The 16,351-nt window shown below is 45.2% G+C and overlaps 1 protein-coding gene and 2 long non-coding RNA genes across 3 annotated transcripts; 2 read left to right on the forward strand and 1 right to left on the reverse strand.

Moving 5' to 3' along the window:
- Positions 1–6,711: 6,711 nt before the first annotated feature.
- On the reverse strand, positions 6,712–9,424 carry LOC125539999 (uncharacterized). Its single transcript, XR_007297131.2, has 3 exons — positions 8,276–9,424; positions 7,585–7,667; positions 6,712–7,217 (listed from the first exon to the last, which is right to left on the reverse strand). It is a non-coding gene; the product is annotated as an uncharacterized LOC125539999 (long non-coding RNA).
- A 1,006-nt stretch (positions 9,425–10,430) lies between these two features.
- On the forward strand, positions 10,431–13,346 carry LOC125538104 (uncharacterized). Its single transcript, XR_015617551.1, has 6 exons — positions 10,431–10,904; positions 11,007–11,087; positions 11,210–11,311; positions 11,600–11,685; positions 11,813–11,892; positions 12,695–13,346. It is a non-coding gene; the product is annotated as an uncharacterized LOC125538104 (long non-coding RNA).
- A 135-nt stretch (positions 13,347–13,481) lies between these two features.
- Positions 13,482–16,145, forward strand: LOC125540000 (uncharacterized). Its single transcript, XM_087542271.1, has 3 exons — positions 13,482–13,598; positions 13,658–14,683; positions 14,955–16,145. Exons 1-2 carry the CDS (start codon positions 13,482–13,484, stop codon positions 14,477–14,479), a joined length of 939 nt encoding a protein of 312 aa, XP_087398397.1. The 3' UTR covers positions 14,480–14,683; positions 14,955–16,145.
- Positions 16,146–16,351: the final 206 nt, after the last annotated feature.

The raw sequence follows: 16,351 nt of genomic DNA on the forward strand, positions 1-16,351 counted from the left end.
ATGGGCCAAGGGCACCAGCCCCAAGAGGCCCATGCGCCTAGGGTTTCAAGGGAGGAAGAGTCCTAAGAGGGGAAGGCACCTCCTAGGTGCCTTGGGGAGGAGGGATTCCTCCCCTTGGCCGCACCCCCCTAGGAGATTAGATCTCCTAGGGCCGGCGCCCCCCCCCTTGGCCCTCCTATATATAGTGGGGGAGATGGAGGACTTCTTACCCCGACCTTTGGTGCCTCCCTCTCCCTCTCCAACACCTCCTCCTCCTCCATAGCGTTTGGCGAAGCCCTGCCGGAGTACTGCAGCTCCATCACCACCACGCCGTCGTGCTGCTGCTGGAGCCATCTTCCTCAACCTCTCCTTCCCCTTTGCTGGATCAAGAAGAAGGAGACGTTACGCTGACCGTACGTGTGTTGAACGCGGAGGTGCCGTCCGTTCGGCGCTAGGTCTTCGGTGATTTGGATCACGTCGTGTACGACTTCCTCATCCCCGTTCTTTGAACGCTTCCGCGCGTGATCTACAAAGGTATGTAGATGCAATCCAATCACTCGTTGCTAGATGAACTCATAGATGGATCTTGATGAAACCGTAGGAAAATTTTTGTTTTCTGCAACGTTCCCCAACAGAATACACCGAGGAGGTTTTCGTAAAATTGCCACGAAGACAACTTTTCCGGACGGAGGGAGTACATGACAACTCAATGTGTTGGCACATATACATGTTAAATATGTGTTACGTAAAAACTATAAAATCTAAACTGTTAATGTTCTCATCAAACGGTGCAAATAATAATCGTAAAAACGTATTATGACATAAGAAGAAAGTGTATTGTATGGTGAATCCGACAAAGTCAATCCGTACTTTATTATTACTAGTACAAATGCCCGTGCGTTGCAACGGGAGAGAATACTGATGTGTACTCAGATTCAGTAAGAAAATTGCTTGTGCGAACGGGAATACATTGTTAATTTTTTGTCACGGCAGCGAAATGAGCAAGGAAGAAAACATGGAGGATTATGTTTGTTTTGACCTCGCCGCGTCCTGGTTGGCACTCTTCTTGCTCTATATCACGTACAACAACCTGACAACACCTGAGATCCTAATAATTTCAAATAACGATAATGACTTTTCAACCTCAATGAACATGTATATACCTAAGTTTAGGCGCAACAAGAATGTACCAAATTGAACGATGCAGGTCATACGTCATCTATAACAATAATCAATTTAAGTGCACCCATGCAAATTCCTTTATCAACCAGAGAAACCAGATAACAAAACTTATAAAAATAGGAAGATGCACATTATTATCTAATTCATTGAGAGGAATTGTATAGCATGGGACTACAGTATAGACACAAAATCAGAAAAAATAATAGAATACATTAGTGAACTGGCGTTTTGTGGTAGCGTAACTTCGGATAGAGGATGGGCCGGGCCGGCAAAATCCGGGGCCCTGTGTGAAATTCAAAATTGGGGCCCTATCTCACTAGAAAAAAATGAAGCAAATACCAATTGAAGATTATGCGTCAATGTTTGGCAATTAGACGAACCGTCTAACTCACCTAGTCTTGTGTCCCGTCCGATTGAACTGCTATGCTATGATCTTTAACTGAGGTGGCAAGCAGTGGCGGAAAGCAAACCCCCGGTCATATTTTTTCCGGCAACATAGATAAATTTTGGCAAGTTGTTACTACCCAAAAATACCTCATAACATTCCCAAAAAATACCCCATTCTAAAACATACAAAATAAAGCTCGGTTACTCAATAAATGTAGAGTTTGAACTCAATTGGTAATGATCCAAAAAGTAGATAAACATGGAAAATTGCAAATAGTAATAAAGGGATGAAAAGAGTACCAAATCAATTGTTTGCTTCATCCATAGCTTCCATAACCAGATCAATAGTAGAAGAAGAACCAATACCTTCAAGGCATCAGAAGTATAATTTCATAAGAAAATGCATAATCATCAGGTGAAATAATTACCATTGATATAAATTGAAATACTTACCATTCGGTTGATATAAAAACCATTTGCGAGACCTTTAAGGTTGTATGATTTCAGGTTAAAATGTATGCTTCTGTTCAAGCATTGTGATTTTAGAATCAGTTATATATTTATTAATATTCACTCTTCAAATATAAGTGCCAATATCCTAATTTTTCAGTGTCATTGTTGACTAGAAACCTACAGTTTACATATTTATTCAGCCTAATATGCATCTGCTGACCACAACACCATTGAATTAGCTCTGCATCTGCATGTACTGTAATGCCTTGGCTTTCCATCGTTCTTCTAATGGATCCAAATTGATCTATCTTCAAGCACTGAAGCACGCATCTCCTTGGGAATTTCCTTCGAAAATCAACTAGTTCCCATATCGTTGAAGATCATCTTCTGCACAAGGGAGCGTGAAGGCATAGGCAGGGGCCACCGCCGGCTTTGGCTGGGGCGGATGGAAGCACGACGGCAGCAGGGCGAAGCGGAGGTTGGGCTCATCGCATCAGTGGTGGAAGGCCGTGGGTCCGAGCGCACCGGCGCAGCACGGCCAGGGCATGGCTGATGGGTTGGGAGGGGGCGATCGGGGAGCGGGAAGACATCTCTGGCGGCTGGCGGCGGACTGGCAGGAGCAGGTCGCGTCGCCTCCCTCCAGTCCAGTGCGTTAGGTCATTCGATGTGTACCGCATGAGTAGGACGGCTTTGGCCTGGGCTGTATGTTGGGCTACTGAAGCCAGCGCCATCCACGCCCCCAGCTATACATAGTCATAGGCCTATACAAAAATTTGGGGCCCCCAAAATTTATGGACCCTGTGCGGGCCGCACAGTCTGCACAACTATGGGCCCGGCCCTGAGAGGATCTTTGAAGCTCGGCAAGGATCAACGGCAACGGCGGGGGATCGATCACTGGTGACTTAGAAATAGGCCCTATACCTTAAAAAATCATTTTGAAACCCATGAAAGATATTCCTGAACAAAAAAAACACTCATGAACGAAAATAAAATAAAATTTCGGGATAATGACAATTTTTTATTGTGAAACTACCAGATGGCATCTTACTAAAGGCCATGACCACGCGAGAAGTTCAAGTTTTAAGAATTACCTGAACTCTGGTTTGAGGATGAGAAATAACATGTTGTTTCGCATACTAAGTACAATAATTCTGTTGTGGTGAAATAATTCTCAAGTAAAAAAAGAACAATAATTCTGTTGTGGTGAAATTAATAATAAAGATATATTGTGCAATTGGGAGGAGATGACGAAGATAACAACACTTTGACATTGTACATTTTACAGTTTGACTAAGTAGGATACTCTTTGATTTTCCCACTATATATAGCCGAATTAATAATGAAAAAGGTTTACTTTCAGCCAAATGATTTCTTACTCCCTTAAACCGGCTCCTATGTGCAGCACATGTCCCATGAAAGGCCACCCACTACTCCAATAGCCTTGTCTCCTCGCGATCCCTCTTCTCCACTCGTTTTCTCTCTTTTTTCCCCTTTCTTTCTTGTTCGTAACTGCCACAGGAGAGGCCGTCAATACCATGGCAAGCACCACCAACCACCACAACTGGGAACTGAGAGCCACCGCCACCGTCGCCGCATGGATGCTACCCTGCCCCATGAGCCACCCTGCAGCTGCAAATCCCGCCATGCTCGTAGCTGCCATTGATTCAAGCTAGAGAGGATGACATCGTCGAGAACCACAACAGGACTGCGTCGCGGCATCCACTGGAGGCCGTGTGCTGTCGATAGTGGGCTCTGCATCGAAGCATCCATCAGCGCCGCCGTGTGTTGTCGTTGTTGCATCAGAGCATCCGTCATTGCCGTCGCACGTGGCGTCGCAGCATCCATCGGAGCCGCCGCGTGCTGTCGATAGCGGGCACTGCATCGAAGCATCTATTGGCGCCGCCATTTGTTGTCGTTCTTAAATCGGTGCATCCCCCATTGCCTTCACACGCGGCGTCGCAGCATCCGCCGGCGCGGATGCTGCCATGGAGCTCGCCATGCACGTTGCTGTAGTGGAGCATCGATGGGGCCGCTGGAGCTACAATGAAGCACCGCGACGCCGTTGAACGCTGCAATGAAGCGCAACCAGAGTTGCATTGAATCGTCGCCGGAGCTGCATTGAAGCACCACAGGTGCATTGAAGCTTCACCGGAGTTGCATTGAAGCGTCGCCGACGTCGTCGGTGCTGCCATGGGAGCTGGTGCGTGCTGCGAAGCATCCACGGACGGGGTGGGGGTGGCGCAGCTGCAAAGTCACATACATGGAGGCACCAGCGGCGAGGACATGGCCGGCGTCGCTCAGACTTTTCGTAGCATGAGTCCTACTGCGTGGCGAGAGATGGAACAGATAGTGTCTAGGTTCGTGTCTCGTCGAAGCTGTGCTCGTCGGGATTGCAACATCCACTGCTGTGTGCTTGCCGGCGACGGTGCCGCGGCCGAGGCATTGCTGTTGCAACCTCATTTTGTGCAGAAGGTCATGTGGTGTCATCACAGGGCACGTTGTGTGTAGACGCCTGAAAAGGAAAGGAAGACTGGAAATCATCCGGCTGATCGGTAGCAGCAGCCGTTAATAATAAAATAGTCTTTGCATGAAGCAGAACTATAAAACTCCTTAATACAATGGATTAGATAAATCATATATATTTACTATGCTCGCACTTACAAGACCTACACTGTAGAAAATTGCGTGCTGTTGGAAGCACCGAACATGGACATGCTTACCACTGCAGCCGGAAGATTAGTTCAGAGGAGCTGCCCTCAAGCAGTCCGGGCGATGCAAGAGAAAAAAAAATTGAAAACACAACGGATAGCGATTTGTTGGACGACATCACATCACATGCAAATATATCTATCTTTAGATGTCTGTTATCTGTTGCTTTCTTTTACATCTCTACCCGTTGATTCTCGCAGTCGTGTGTATATAAGTTAATGGAATTTGGTGTAAAAAAGCGATGTAGGATTATTAGTTAGATTGTGTATCCTAATATTTTGCATGAGCATGAGACAGCTTAGTTGGTAGCTCCTTTGTGGTTGGGACATGATGTCATGAGTTCAATTCCCGCATGAAGCAATTATTTTTTCTTGCCTACCCATGCCTGCCGGCCCATGAGTAATCCTGTGGCCAAATGATATACGTAAGGTGGGGCCTTTTCTGGATAGGCTGTTTCGTTCGCTTTTTTGATGCCGAACGATTTGAATAAAATTGACGCTTTAGTACCACCTCGCGTATATATTTTAAATTGAAACTAAAAGCGTAATTTCAGGAGAAGAAAGTGTATTGTGACGGTGAACCCACGGAGTCAATCCGTGCTTTATTATTAGGGATAGAGTAGGACATATGCCCGTGCGTTGCAAAGGGAGAAAAAAAGATGGGGCCTTTTCTGGACGGGCTGTTTCGTTCGCTTTCTCGATGCCGAACGATTTGAGTGAAATTGACGCTTTAGTACCACCTCGCGTATATGTTTTAAATTGAAACTAAAAGCGTAATTTCAGGAGAAGAAAGTGTATTGTGACGGTGAACCCACGGAGTCAATCCGTGCTTTATTATTAGGGATAGAGTAGGACATATGCCCGTGCGTTGCAACGGGAGAAAAAAGGTGGGGCCTTTTCTGGATGGGCTGTTTCGTTCGCTTTCTCGATGCCGAACGATTTGAATGAAATTGACGCTTTAGTACCACCTCGCGTATATGTTTTAAATTGAAACTAAAAGCGTAATTTCAGGAGAAGAAAGTGTATTGTGACGGTTAACCCACGGAGTCAATCCGTGCTTTATTATTAGGGATAGAGTAGGACATATGCCCGTGCGTTGCAACGGGAGAAAAAAAGGTGGGGCCTTTTCTGGATGGGCTGTTTCGTTCGCTTTCTCGATGCCGAACAATTTGAATGAAATTAACGCTTTAGTACCACCTCGCGTATATGTTTTAAATTGAAACTAAAAGCGTAATTTCAGGAGAAGAAAGTTCAGGAGAAGAAAGTGTATTGTGACGGTGAACCCACGGAGTTAATCCGTACTTTATTATTAGGGATAGAGTAGGACATATGCCCGTGCGTTGCAACGGGAGAAAAAAAGGTGGGTCCTTTTCTGGATGGGCTGTTTCGTTCGCTTTCTCGATGCCGAACAATTTGAATGAAATTGACGCTTTAGTACCACCTCGCGTATATGTTTTAAATTGAAACTAAAAGCGTAATTTCAGGAGAAGAAAGTGTATTGTGACGGTGAATTCACGGAGTCAATCCGTGCTTTATTATTAATTAGGGATAGACTAGGACATATGCCCGTGCGTCGCAACGGAAAAAAAATTGACATTGTGTGAGCAAAACTCATTCGCATTGTCCACATAAAAAAACTTGGTAGGTAGGTGCCCACCATCTTTTTTTCTCTCGAAACACTGACATTATCCATCCATCTGTCTGAAAAGTGAAAACATGAAATACTTCCTCCGTTTTTAAATATAAGTCATCTTAGATATTTCAATACGGACTACATACAAATATATGAACATACGAATATACATATAGATATATTTTAGAACGTAGATTCATTCATTTTACTTCGTATATAGTTCATATTTAAATTTTTAAGAAGACTTATATTTAAAAACGAAGGGGGTATATGTTTTAAAAAGATATGAATATGGTCATATTCTGCATGCAACGACCCAACCCCTGATGCCTATATGGAATTATGAATCATCACATGTAAAATAGAAGCTCAGAAAAATTTCTATGTATATTACACGATCCCGCAAAAAAAGAATCCACCATCTCACCACCATCACCAAAATCACCAAGCCTGGGGGGAGGAGTCCTCACAGACACCTACTCAGGCAAAGAAAACGGAACAAAAAAATCGCTCACTCTTCCCCTCGGCCACCCAGCCTGTGTGGACTCCAAATATGAAAATGGAGGGTGCCACAGGCATACACACACTCTTCATTTACTGCATGGCAACCGACATCGACACACACAGGAAATTAGCACCGTCGGCTAACGGCTCTATAACATCCCTTCATCCTTGTATGATCCATCTCGATCTACTCATCTTCTCTAGTTCGCCTCCTCACTTGTGTCACACCTCTCATGCCCCCCGCCCGGAGCCTCCCAGCGATGCGTCGTGATGGCTCATGCTGCCACCGCCGGCTCATGCGGCCTCCCTTGACGTCCTCCTCCTCCTTCTTCAGTCAAGGGACTCGTCACACCAATATTAGAACTCATTTCCTGATTTCATCAAAAGGTTAGGTAAGACAAATATCTGCTAGGCGATCGACACAGGGAGGAAAGACCAAAAGGAAAAAATCGAAGTATTCAGTTCAACCATCAATTCGCAAAATCACTATGCCAGTAATAAGTTTATTTTTACAAAAAAATATTTCTATTACTCAATGATTGTTACATCATTAACTAATAAAGGTACATGCTATTTAGGTGGATTATCCAACAAAATTCAAGGAGAAGTAAATTTGGTTTCCCTAGCAAGCTCATGGGCCGCAAGATTTGCTTCCCAAGAGAAATGTTCAACCTTCAAAAAAAATCTTGAACAACTCTGTGTGCATATGGTAGCAGTCCTCACGAATCAAGTTAGTACCTTGCATGAAGTCACTCTTCTTCGTCCAAAAAGTCATTGTCTTGACTGCTACTATCTGTGTTGGCCACAGCATCGGTTTGAACCTACATACTTTCACGTGGTTAGCCACAAAATGAAACATATGACCACATTATGTAAATAGATAAGTGTGTGTCAAAACTGAAAAATCAACTACACCTAGTTGACCAAGAATTAATCCACAAGATGCAATATATGTAACTAATTTAGGTATAGTAGTAAATCAATCCCATTTGATTCATTCTTTATTCGCTACTATGAAAGTACCGCAGACCCCTTGTAGACTACAAAATTTGTATTAGTAGTATACAACAGTAACATGTACACAAAAATTGACAACCTCCCAAGCCCTGAAGAGTCACTTCAGAACAACTTTTTCAAATAGCAATTTCTAGTATGCATTGAGTAGGATTATCTTAAGAAGTACTCCACCTCATGTCTTCTTCCTATAAGTCCCACAAAATGGCAACAAACAGGTAGATTCTTTAAAAGAGAGGATCTATAGGGCCATTGAGTGTAGCTTCAGGTCAGTTTTGAAACTGAACGTGGTTTGAGCAAATTTATCATCTTTTTAAATCTGCTTTAGCTTACCATTTGTAACGAATATAGTTCACCAGAATTTAACACTACACGGGAACTAAACTGAGCGAGAGTTTTTGTATCTAAAGCATACCTAATGCCGTGAGCTCTCGATTGTACTGCATTAAATGTAGAGTCACAAATGTCAGGCATAAACTGGTTGGTCTCTCATCAAGCAACAACTGATAAAACCAGGCTATTTGCAACTTGACAACATACAGGCAGAGTCACACAAACAGACTTCCGCTTGATATATATATATCACCTCGTCTCCAGAATAATCTATCAACTTCTGTTTCACCTGGATCGGATTGGCTTCAATTCAGATCGCATTGTTCTGGATAATCCCCACGAAATCAAATGAACAGTGGACCCTCGCCTACTCTTTGGCCATCAACACGGACAGCTTGGAACATCATGTACACTTGTTTTAGGTGCAGATCCGACATCAGATACACTTGTTTTTTTCATTCTGAATATCTAAATAGTAGTAAGAGTTGGATCTGAAAATTCCCAGTCTGTCATAGCATAACATCAAACAGGATGTGGGCGGAGTACTTTCGCCGATGCTAATCACCGCTCCTGCCTCAAACACCTGCACATGTGGCCAAAGAAGAATCGGAGAGATAAGATGACACAAAGCAGAGAGCATGAGGACAAGAGGAGGAGATGTGATATTCAGCCACAGCCACCCCGAGCCCCGTCAACAGGCGTACACCGCAGGCTCTGAGGCCGCCGCCCCGCGCCACATCAACTTGGTCGGGAGGAGCAGGACCAGGACGTCCGCACGTCCCCTTTGAGCCGGTGGCCAATCCGGCATAGTCTGTAGCCCCTGAACCGAAGCAGAGTGGCCGCACACGTGCCGATTCGTCGTGGCCGCCGATGCCGCTCGCCGGACCCCAAAGGAGGAGGCGTGTGGGCGGACGGTCGGGCGAGACGTGGCCGCCCGCATGCGGCGCATCATGAGGAGTATGCGGTCTGTGGCGCCGTGGTGGTGGGTAGAGCGCGCCGGAGAGGGAGAGGAGGAAGACGGTAGCACGCCGGCGCCGGTGAAATCGAGGAGAGGAGGATGGGGGCGTGGCGGCGGGGCAGAGGGAACCCTCGTCTTCTCGTGCGCGATAGCGATGTCAACGACGGGACTGCATATGAGACTTTTTTTCACTTATTATTATGGTCGGCCTATAGTGGACGGCGGGTTTATTTCCATAATACTTAAGAACTTTTTTGCAAAAGTTATGCGATGATGAATCTCAATGTATGCTTTACTAGTACACATGCATGTGCAACGCACATATCATAATCTACAATAAAAACATCTATTTGAGTATATTTTCTCTTCTAGCGAGTTTTTTACCGACCCATTCAAATCTGTCTTATGCTCAGTGATATGAGCGCGCGTGTAACATACGACCCATAAACATGTCTTCATATAACATTGATGATCACATAATTCTATTATAATTTGTTACATAATTTAAAAAAACACAACTAAACACCATTATCTCTTGAAGGTCCATTTATTGATACGATCTATGGTGCTTCATCCGATGGATGGGATATTGGTTTGAGCTTGGTTCCCTTCGTACTTTAAAATATATATCAAAAACTTCCTCGTCAACTTCATTTCCTTCATACTTTAAAATATGAAAAAATATGTCTTACTCTAGTAAAGGGACATCATCAATCATACCGATGAACAAAGTTACTCTATTAAGTCATCGTTTGTTGGAGTGACAGTCGGTGAAAGGATAAATGATTGTGAGATGAGCTCAACTTCGGGTGATATGTTCGATGTTTTTTTGGGGGGGGGGGGGGGGGGGGGAGGGGGTCTATCAATAATCATTCAATCTTTGGGGTCTGTGTTGTTTCCGTCATCTTTCAAGTCTTGATTTCTTGTAATATCATCATTTTATTCCTCGTCCACTAAAATGACAGGTAGTTTTGTTCTAAAATATGTCATATGATCCTATAAAGTAATAATCAGAGTTAGTTAGTTTTGATAGATCCATAAAATTTATATCTCCGGTGAAGTACTCCACAAGATGACCTACAGGATTACAAAACATAAAATATATTCAGTTTTATTTAATTTTAAAGATATTTATACGAAACTTTTTAAACCATCAACTGATCATCATGATCATAACAAGCCATGATGATTAAAGAAATGGCACCCAAAATCGAACATGCCCTATAAAAGAAAAGTATTTTTCTAGAGGATGAAAGAAAATTGGTTTGGACAACGCCACAGTCACTCACAATCCTTCTCTGGACACTGCTAGTATATACTGTAGTTGTACTAAAAAAAGCCAGTCATTCCACCGCCCCTGTCTTTTCTCCTCCCTTCCCTAATCTTCCATGGTCGCCAGATCCCTCCCTCCATAGCCGGCGCTCCCTGTAAGTCCGCCCCTCCCCTTCGTCACCCACGCCGGCGGACGTGCATGCCCCTGCTCCACCTCACTCCTCCTTCGAATTCGGCCGTCGAAGTGCTCGAGGAGGCGGTCGAGCTTGGCATGCTCGCCGGTGACGCCGGCCCCTTACCGCACACGCCGGACTACCGACCTCTCAGGCGGGGGGCGCACGCCGACCCCAGGAAGAGAGAAGCGAAGATTTTGTGCCGGCTTCTTGCTCAGCTGGGAATTTGAAGAGGACGGCTGTGGCCATGGCCTTGGAGGAGGTGGAAGTTCCCGTCCCCACAGAGAGTTGTCCACGGATCCAAATCTGTAAGCAGAAAGAAAAGAACTTGATCTTGGATTTCTTCACTTGCGTTATTCAGAGTCATCCTAGTCCACCATACGTTCCCTTATTCAACTGGATGACCGCAGAGACGGGGGAAGGCGGGGTGGTGTTGTGCTGGTGGCCACCGGGAGCTTCAACCTTCCCACCTACATGCACAGGCATGTTTGGTAAGCCGCAACACCTGTTAAATCTGTTTAGCAACTCTGAAGTGTTGTGTTAATATTAGAACAGGCTGAGAATCAGAACAAATAGATTGCATATTACCCCATCTCTTGTTTCATACGTACAGAGCTTGCGAAGGATGAGTTGCAGCAGCGAGGGTAGTCGGTGCTGGGATGTTACTGCCTTAATGGATACATGTCCCTGGTGAACCGATGCTAACAAGAAGAAGGTACTATGCGGAACTGGAAATGTGTATGGGTTTGTGTTAACACCACATTCTCATGACCGAATTTGCAATTTGGGGCTGCTCATGACCTCTTGCCGTCTGCTCACCGGATTCGCCTCTGCGAATTGGCATGTTGAAGCTCGTCTTTCGTGATGGTTGATCCATGCATAATAACCTGATTTTTCATGTTATCAATACATGCGTACCATTGGATTTTCGCTATCACATAAGGTACTTTCAGTTCGGATGATGTGTTCATTTGATGGACACATTCTTGTGTTCTTGATACAGGCAATGCAGAAAGGTCATCAGCGTACCTTGACCATTTTCTCAAGAGTTAAGAATTCTTCTGTGCAAGGACGGCTTAGCTGATCAAGGTATGTGACAATGATTTTTGTTGTTGCAACACAGTAGTGTCTTCTCTCACATTGTTGGATCACCAATTGTATCAGTACTATAACACTGTATATAAATCAGTTGTTTACGACTTGCGTTTTGTCTCAGGAAGTGTCAAGGTAATGTTGCTATGTGGTTCTGACCTGCTCGAGTCATTCAGCAAGCCAGGGGTTTGGATTCCAGATCAGGTACAAAACTTGAACACTTTTTGATACCGAAAGGGGATGGGAGCAACAAGTCTGAATCAAAGAGTATGTTTTGAATCTTCGTTGCATTGCACAATATTTTTATTGTTCTAAGAAATTCATGTAGTTGTATATGGAACATTTCCTTGATGTGATGGTCGGGCATATTTGTTTACTAAATCATACTTCCAGATTACCTTTGTCGGCAACTCTAAATATTTCTTAGATGGCTTACCACAAGCATTAGTCCTGCAAAAACATATATTCTAAACCGGTTCATGATAGATCAACAAAATGTTGTTGATGCTCTCACCTATTAGGAGATGCACATGAAAAAAAAAGATATGCTAAAGTTGCGTAGTTCCAACAAACAGACATTCAAATGCACCATTTTGTACTCAGGGAGCAGGAAGTGCGACTTCTTTAGTTTTCAGAATTAGAATGGATCACGTGTAGTCCAGATGTTTTCAGTTTAAATAATCATGCACATTCTCAATCATGTGGTGTGCAAAAGTGGGTTTATACAGATTTATACAATTCATTGTAACACCCTGGAGCTGGATAGATGCTATATTACTTTGTAGAACGATTGTGTTGGTGGTCATGTTGATGGAACTTGATATAGTAAAGTCACTTTCCTGTATTTACTTGATATAGTAAAGGCAATTTGTGCAACACAAATCCAGTTTCATTATCCTCGTATAGTCAGTATGTAAAATGAAAGGCTTATAGCATTTTGCTGTGCAACTGTTTATTAGTTAGAACTCTATTATCAAAAATCTAATCATGAGTAATGCTGCAACAGTCAAAGGAAGAAGTCGAACCTGAAGAAGTCCTCGGAAGAATCACAGCTGCGTGTGCCCGGCTGGTTCAGGGGACGCGACAGGCGCTGGCGCCCTGCCCCGGCGGGCGTGGGTTCCAGTGCAGGGCGGGCACGGCGGTGCGGGTGCCGGGGCAGGCTCTCTCCTGGGCACTGGCGATCTCGCAGGACGGATGCCACGCTACAAGCGGCAACAATCGGCGATGGCGATCATGCACGGAGGTGACGGGATGGTGCAGTGCGGCGTGGTCGCCGTGCAGGCAGGAGATGCCGTTGGTTGGCGGCGTATGTGCCTGGCGGTGAGGTCAAGGTCAAGGGCGTGAAGTTCCCTTAGCTTGTGATCTGATTTTCCGTGATTGTAGGGGACGCTGGGCTGGTTGTTAGTTTGCGATCTGATTTCCGTGATTGTAGGGGACGCGCGGGGCTGGTTGTTCGACTACTACTCTCCTGGTGAAGTACGGTCAGTCATTGGTAAATGCTAAGTGCACACCGTAGAGGTATTGGATTAATGATGGCCGTTAGATTGAGACTTGTTGGCCTAATCGTGTGGTGCTGATTGGCTCGTGCGTTATTGTGGGACTAATTGCGAGGTGTATGTAAGAAAGTTCTTGTTTGATTGTTTAATAGTAGTAAAGATTATTATATATATATTATTAGGGAGAGATTAAGAAGAGATTGATTGCAGCTAACTTTAAGGAGGAACGATGCTTTATTATTAAGGAGAGATTAAAAAGAGATTGATTGCAGCTAACTTCAAGGAGGAACGAAAGCTATGATCGGTATTTATAATCTTTATCTTTACCTTACTAATAAATCAGCTATTGCTTCTGGTCGTCCGTCGTGGTTGTTTCGCAAAAAGCCCCCTCGGTTTACAGGAAATCAACCCGCAGTCCCTGTTTTAGTGGCACCCAGAGAAAACGTTTCACTTTTACAAAAAAAGACCTATAGGCATTTCAATTCAGTCCGCAGTCCTTTCCTTCCTCTTATCCACTCTGCGCCGGCGGCTACGCCCATTCCGTCGTGCGCCGGCGGCCGCCGTGCCTCGCGCGGGAGGATGGAGTGCGATCGCCGGGAGGATGGACGGCGCGGAGAGGCGCGCTCGCGCCCGAGCTCCTGTGCCCGCGCCTCGCGCCTCCTTGCACCGCTCCGGCGGCCACTCGCCACACGCTGTCGCCGGCGACCATAAACAGCGACCGTCGCACCTCTACGCGCGCTACCCCGAGGCCCCAGCCACGCCACGCCGCCGTCTTCCGCAACCCCGGCCTCCTCCTCGACCTCGCCTCTCCGTGCGAACAAACGGCGTTGCCGGCGGCGGCCACGGCCACCGTGCTTGAGCTGACGGGCGCCGACCGCACGGGGCTCATCTCCGAGGTGTTCGCCGTGCTGGTATACCTGCGGGACGAGGATGTGGCCTCCGCCGGTGTGGAGCGCATCGAGGCCCGCCTCGCCCCCCTCCTCCGCGGAGACTCGGAAGCCAGCGGCGGCGCCGTGGCTGCCGTCCCCGCCGGCTCCATCCGCACGCTGACCGGCGTCTCCACCAGCTCATGTATGCCAGCGGCGACTAGGAGCGCGCATTGCCAGCTCCCTCGGTGTCTGTCGAGAGCTGGGCCGAGCGCGGGTACTCGGTCTTCAACATCCATTCCACAATCATCTCTTGTACAGTGGCTGAGGAAGATCCAGGAAAGCAAGAGCTGCGCAAGAGGGGGCAGGATCAGGAAGAAGCACGGTGATGGAACCTTAGCAGTAGACCAAATGCAGACATGTACATAAGGGGATCCGATTACGATTAGATGATGCAGACCGTGTCCTTGTCCAACAAAACTCAATCGAGTGTTTGACCCGGATTGTTCTTTTTTGCTATAAGAAGGAAGAGTACTACGCTGGAATCTCCATCACGTTAATTGTCGACGAAACATCCAATGTTTCCGCCGAGTTCGCAGCAGGAAGGAGCTCAGAGTTCGCCAATGTCCAGAGGTATGCTTCCCCTTGAACCATGTTAACACGTTATGAGGATCCATGGCCTCTTCTTTCTATTTCTTCAGTGCTACCGTCTTGCTCGTCAGAGGAAACTGGTGCAGTTTCTGCTGCATCTTCCTGACACTGGTCCTCAACCATCTACACTGGTCCTCAACCATCTTGTTTTGCTCTTCGTTCTGAAGATCCATGGCCTCCTTTTCCAATTGTTGAGTGGGTACATCAGTTTCCATATCATCGCCTAATTGGTTGCAAACAAAATTCTCATCAGTTTCAGATACGACAGTCAAGAGCGTCACAGGAGGAAGAAGCTCCGAGTTCGCCGGAGGTACACAAACATCCGTCCAGCACTCCAATGTCGCCTACGGAGTCTACACCAGAGGTATACTTCCACTTGACCCCTGTTAACAAGCGCCGTGAGCAGAGTAGACACCGGCCAGGTCCAACATTTGATTCAGCCATGTATGCACAGAGCGTCAATCATCATCCAAATCCATACATTGCGTTAATTTTCAGACCCTCTAGGTGATGCTTTTTCATGTCTAGAATTGACCCTCGAGGTGATGCTTTTTCATGTGTAGAATTCAGCATGTTAGGCAAGAGTGTTAATCAATCTACTATAATATCAGACATGAGAGACCAGTCCAATTTTTCTTCACTACCTCGGAATAAGGAGCTCAAGTCTGTAGTAGCAGGACTCATAAGAAAATGCATTGTCAGATATATGTAGTAGAATCTGAATCTGTTGAATCTGAATCTGTTAATCTGTTGAAAGATAAGGAATCTACTTGAAAGATAATGACAAGAGAGACCAGTCCAATTTTTCTTGTAAAGTGCATGCTGTTTAAACTTTTAAATGTTCATGTCTACCTCTATTTCTTTCTCATTGAGTTTTGGTACATTTGGTATTGTTCGATATGCTATCTAATATAGAGTGTGTGGCCCCACTTCAGTTGTTCAATTATTTTTCACTTAGCAGCGGGTGATTGATGGACCAATTATGCGAGCAATGTCCTTAATTTCAGATAAGATGCAAAACAGATAACATGGATGAGCTTGAATAACTGCCGATAGTGTAGCTTTCTGCTGGACCATATATTCTGCCCGGAGAAGTTTCAGTGACCAATGGAAGCTTTGGTATATTTTTTTCAAGCAAAAGTAATCGTCTATTACCCATGTCAGGTTTCGACTCAAATTGTGGTGCTTCTGTTGGCATTCCTTATCTTTTATGCCTGATGTGAGTCTTAGTGCTAATAAGAACTATTTTTTCCAAACGGTAAATCTACCTTTCCCCATCATGTGACTTAAAGCTAATCTATTCATGGTTAGTTTTCCTTCCTGTACAAAGGTCATCTGTTCCGGTACACTTTTTCTTCGCTTTCTTTTACTGTAACATAGACCATGCTCACATCGTCGCAAATTGTAAACAGAGACGGAAACGTGCATACAGATCTCTCAAGCATGCAATATTTTTCCAGGGTGACAAATTTTTACATGGCTTTATATCTGAAGACACCTTTTGGTTGACTCTATTTGTTGTATATAAGTTCTATCCAAATGTACCTTTGGATGCTTATACCATAACTGATGGCCCTGGATAAGTTATATCTGAAGATACCTTTGGTGACCCCTTTCTATGTTCCTTGGTGAATAATAGCGGAAAAAAAA

This window comes from Triticum urartu, chromosome 2A (genome assembly GCF_056163025.1).
Source record: "Triticum urartu cultivar PI428250 chromosome 2A, HENAU_Tu73, whole genome shotgun sequence".
NCBI lineage: Eukaryota > Viridiplantae > Streptophyta > Magnoliopsida > Poales > Poaceae > Triticum > Triticum urartu.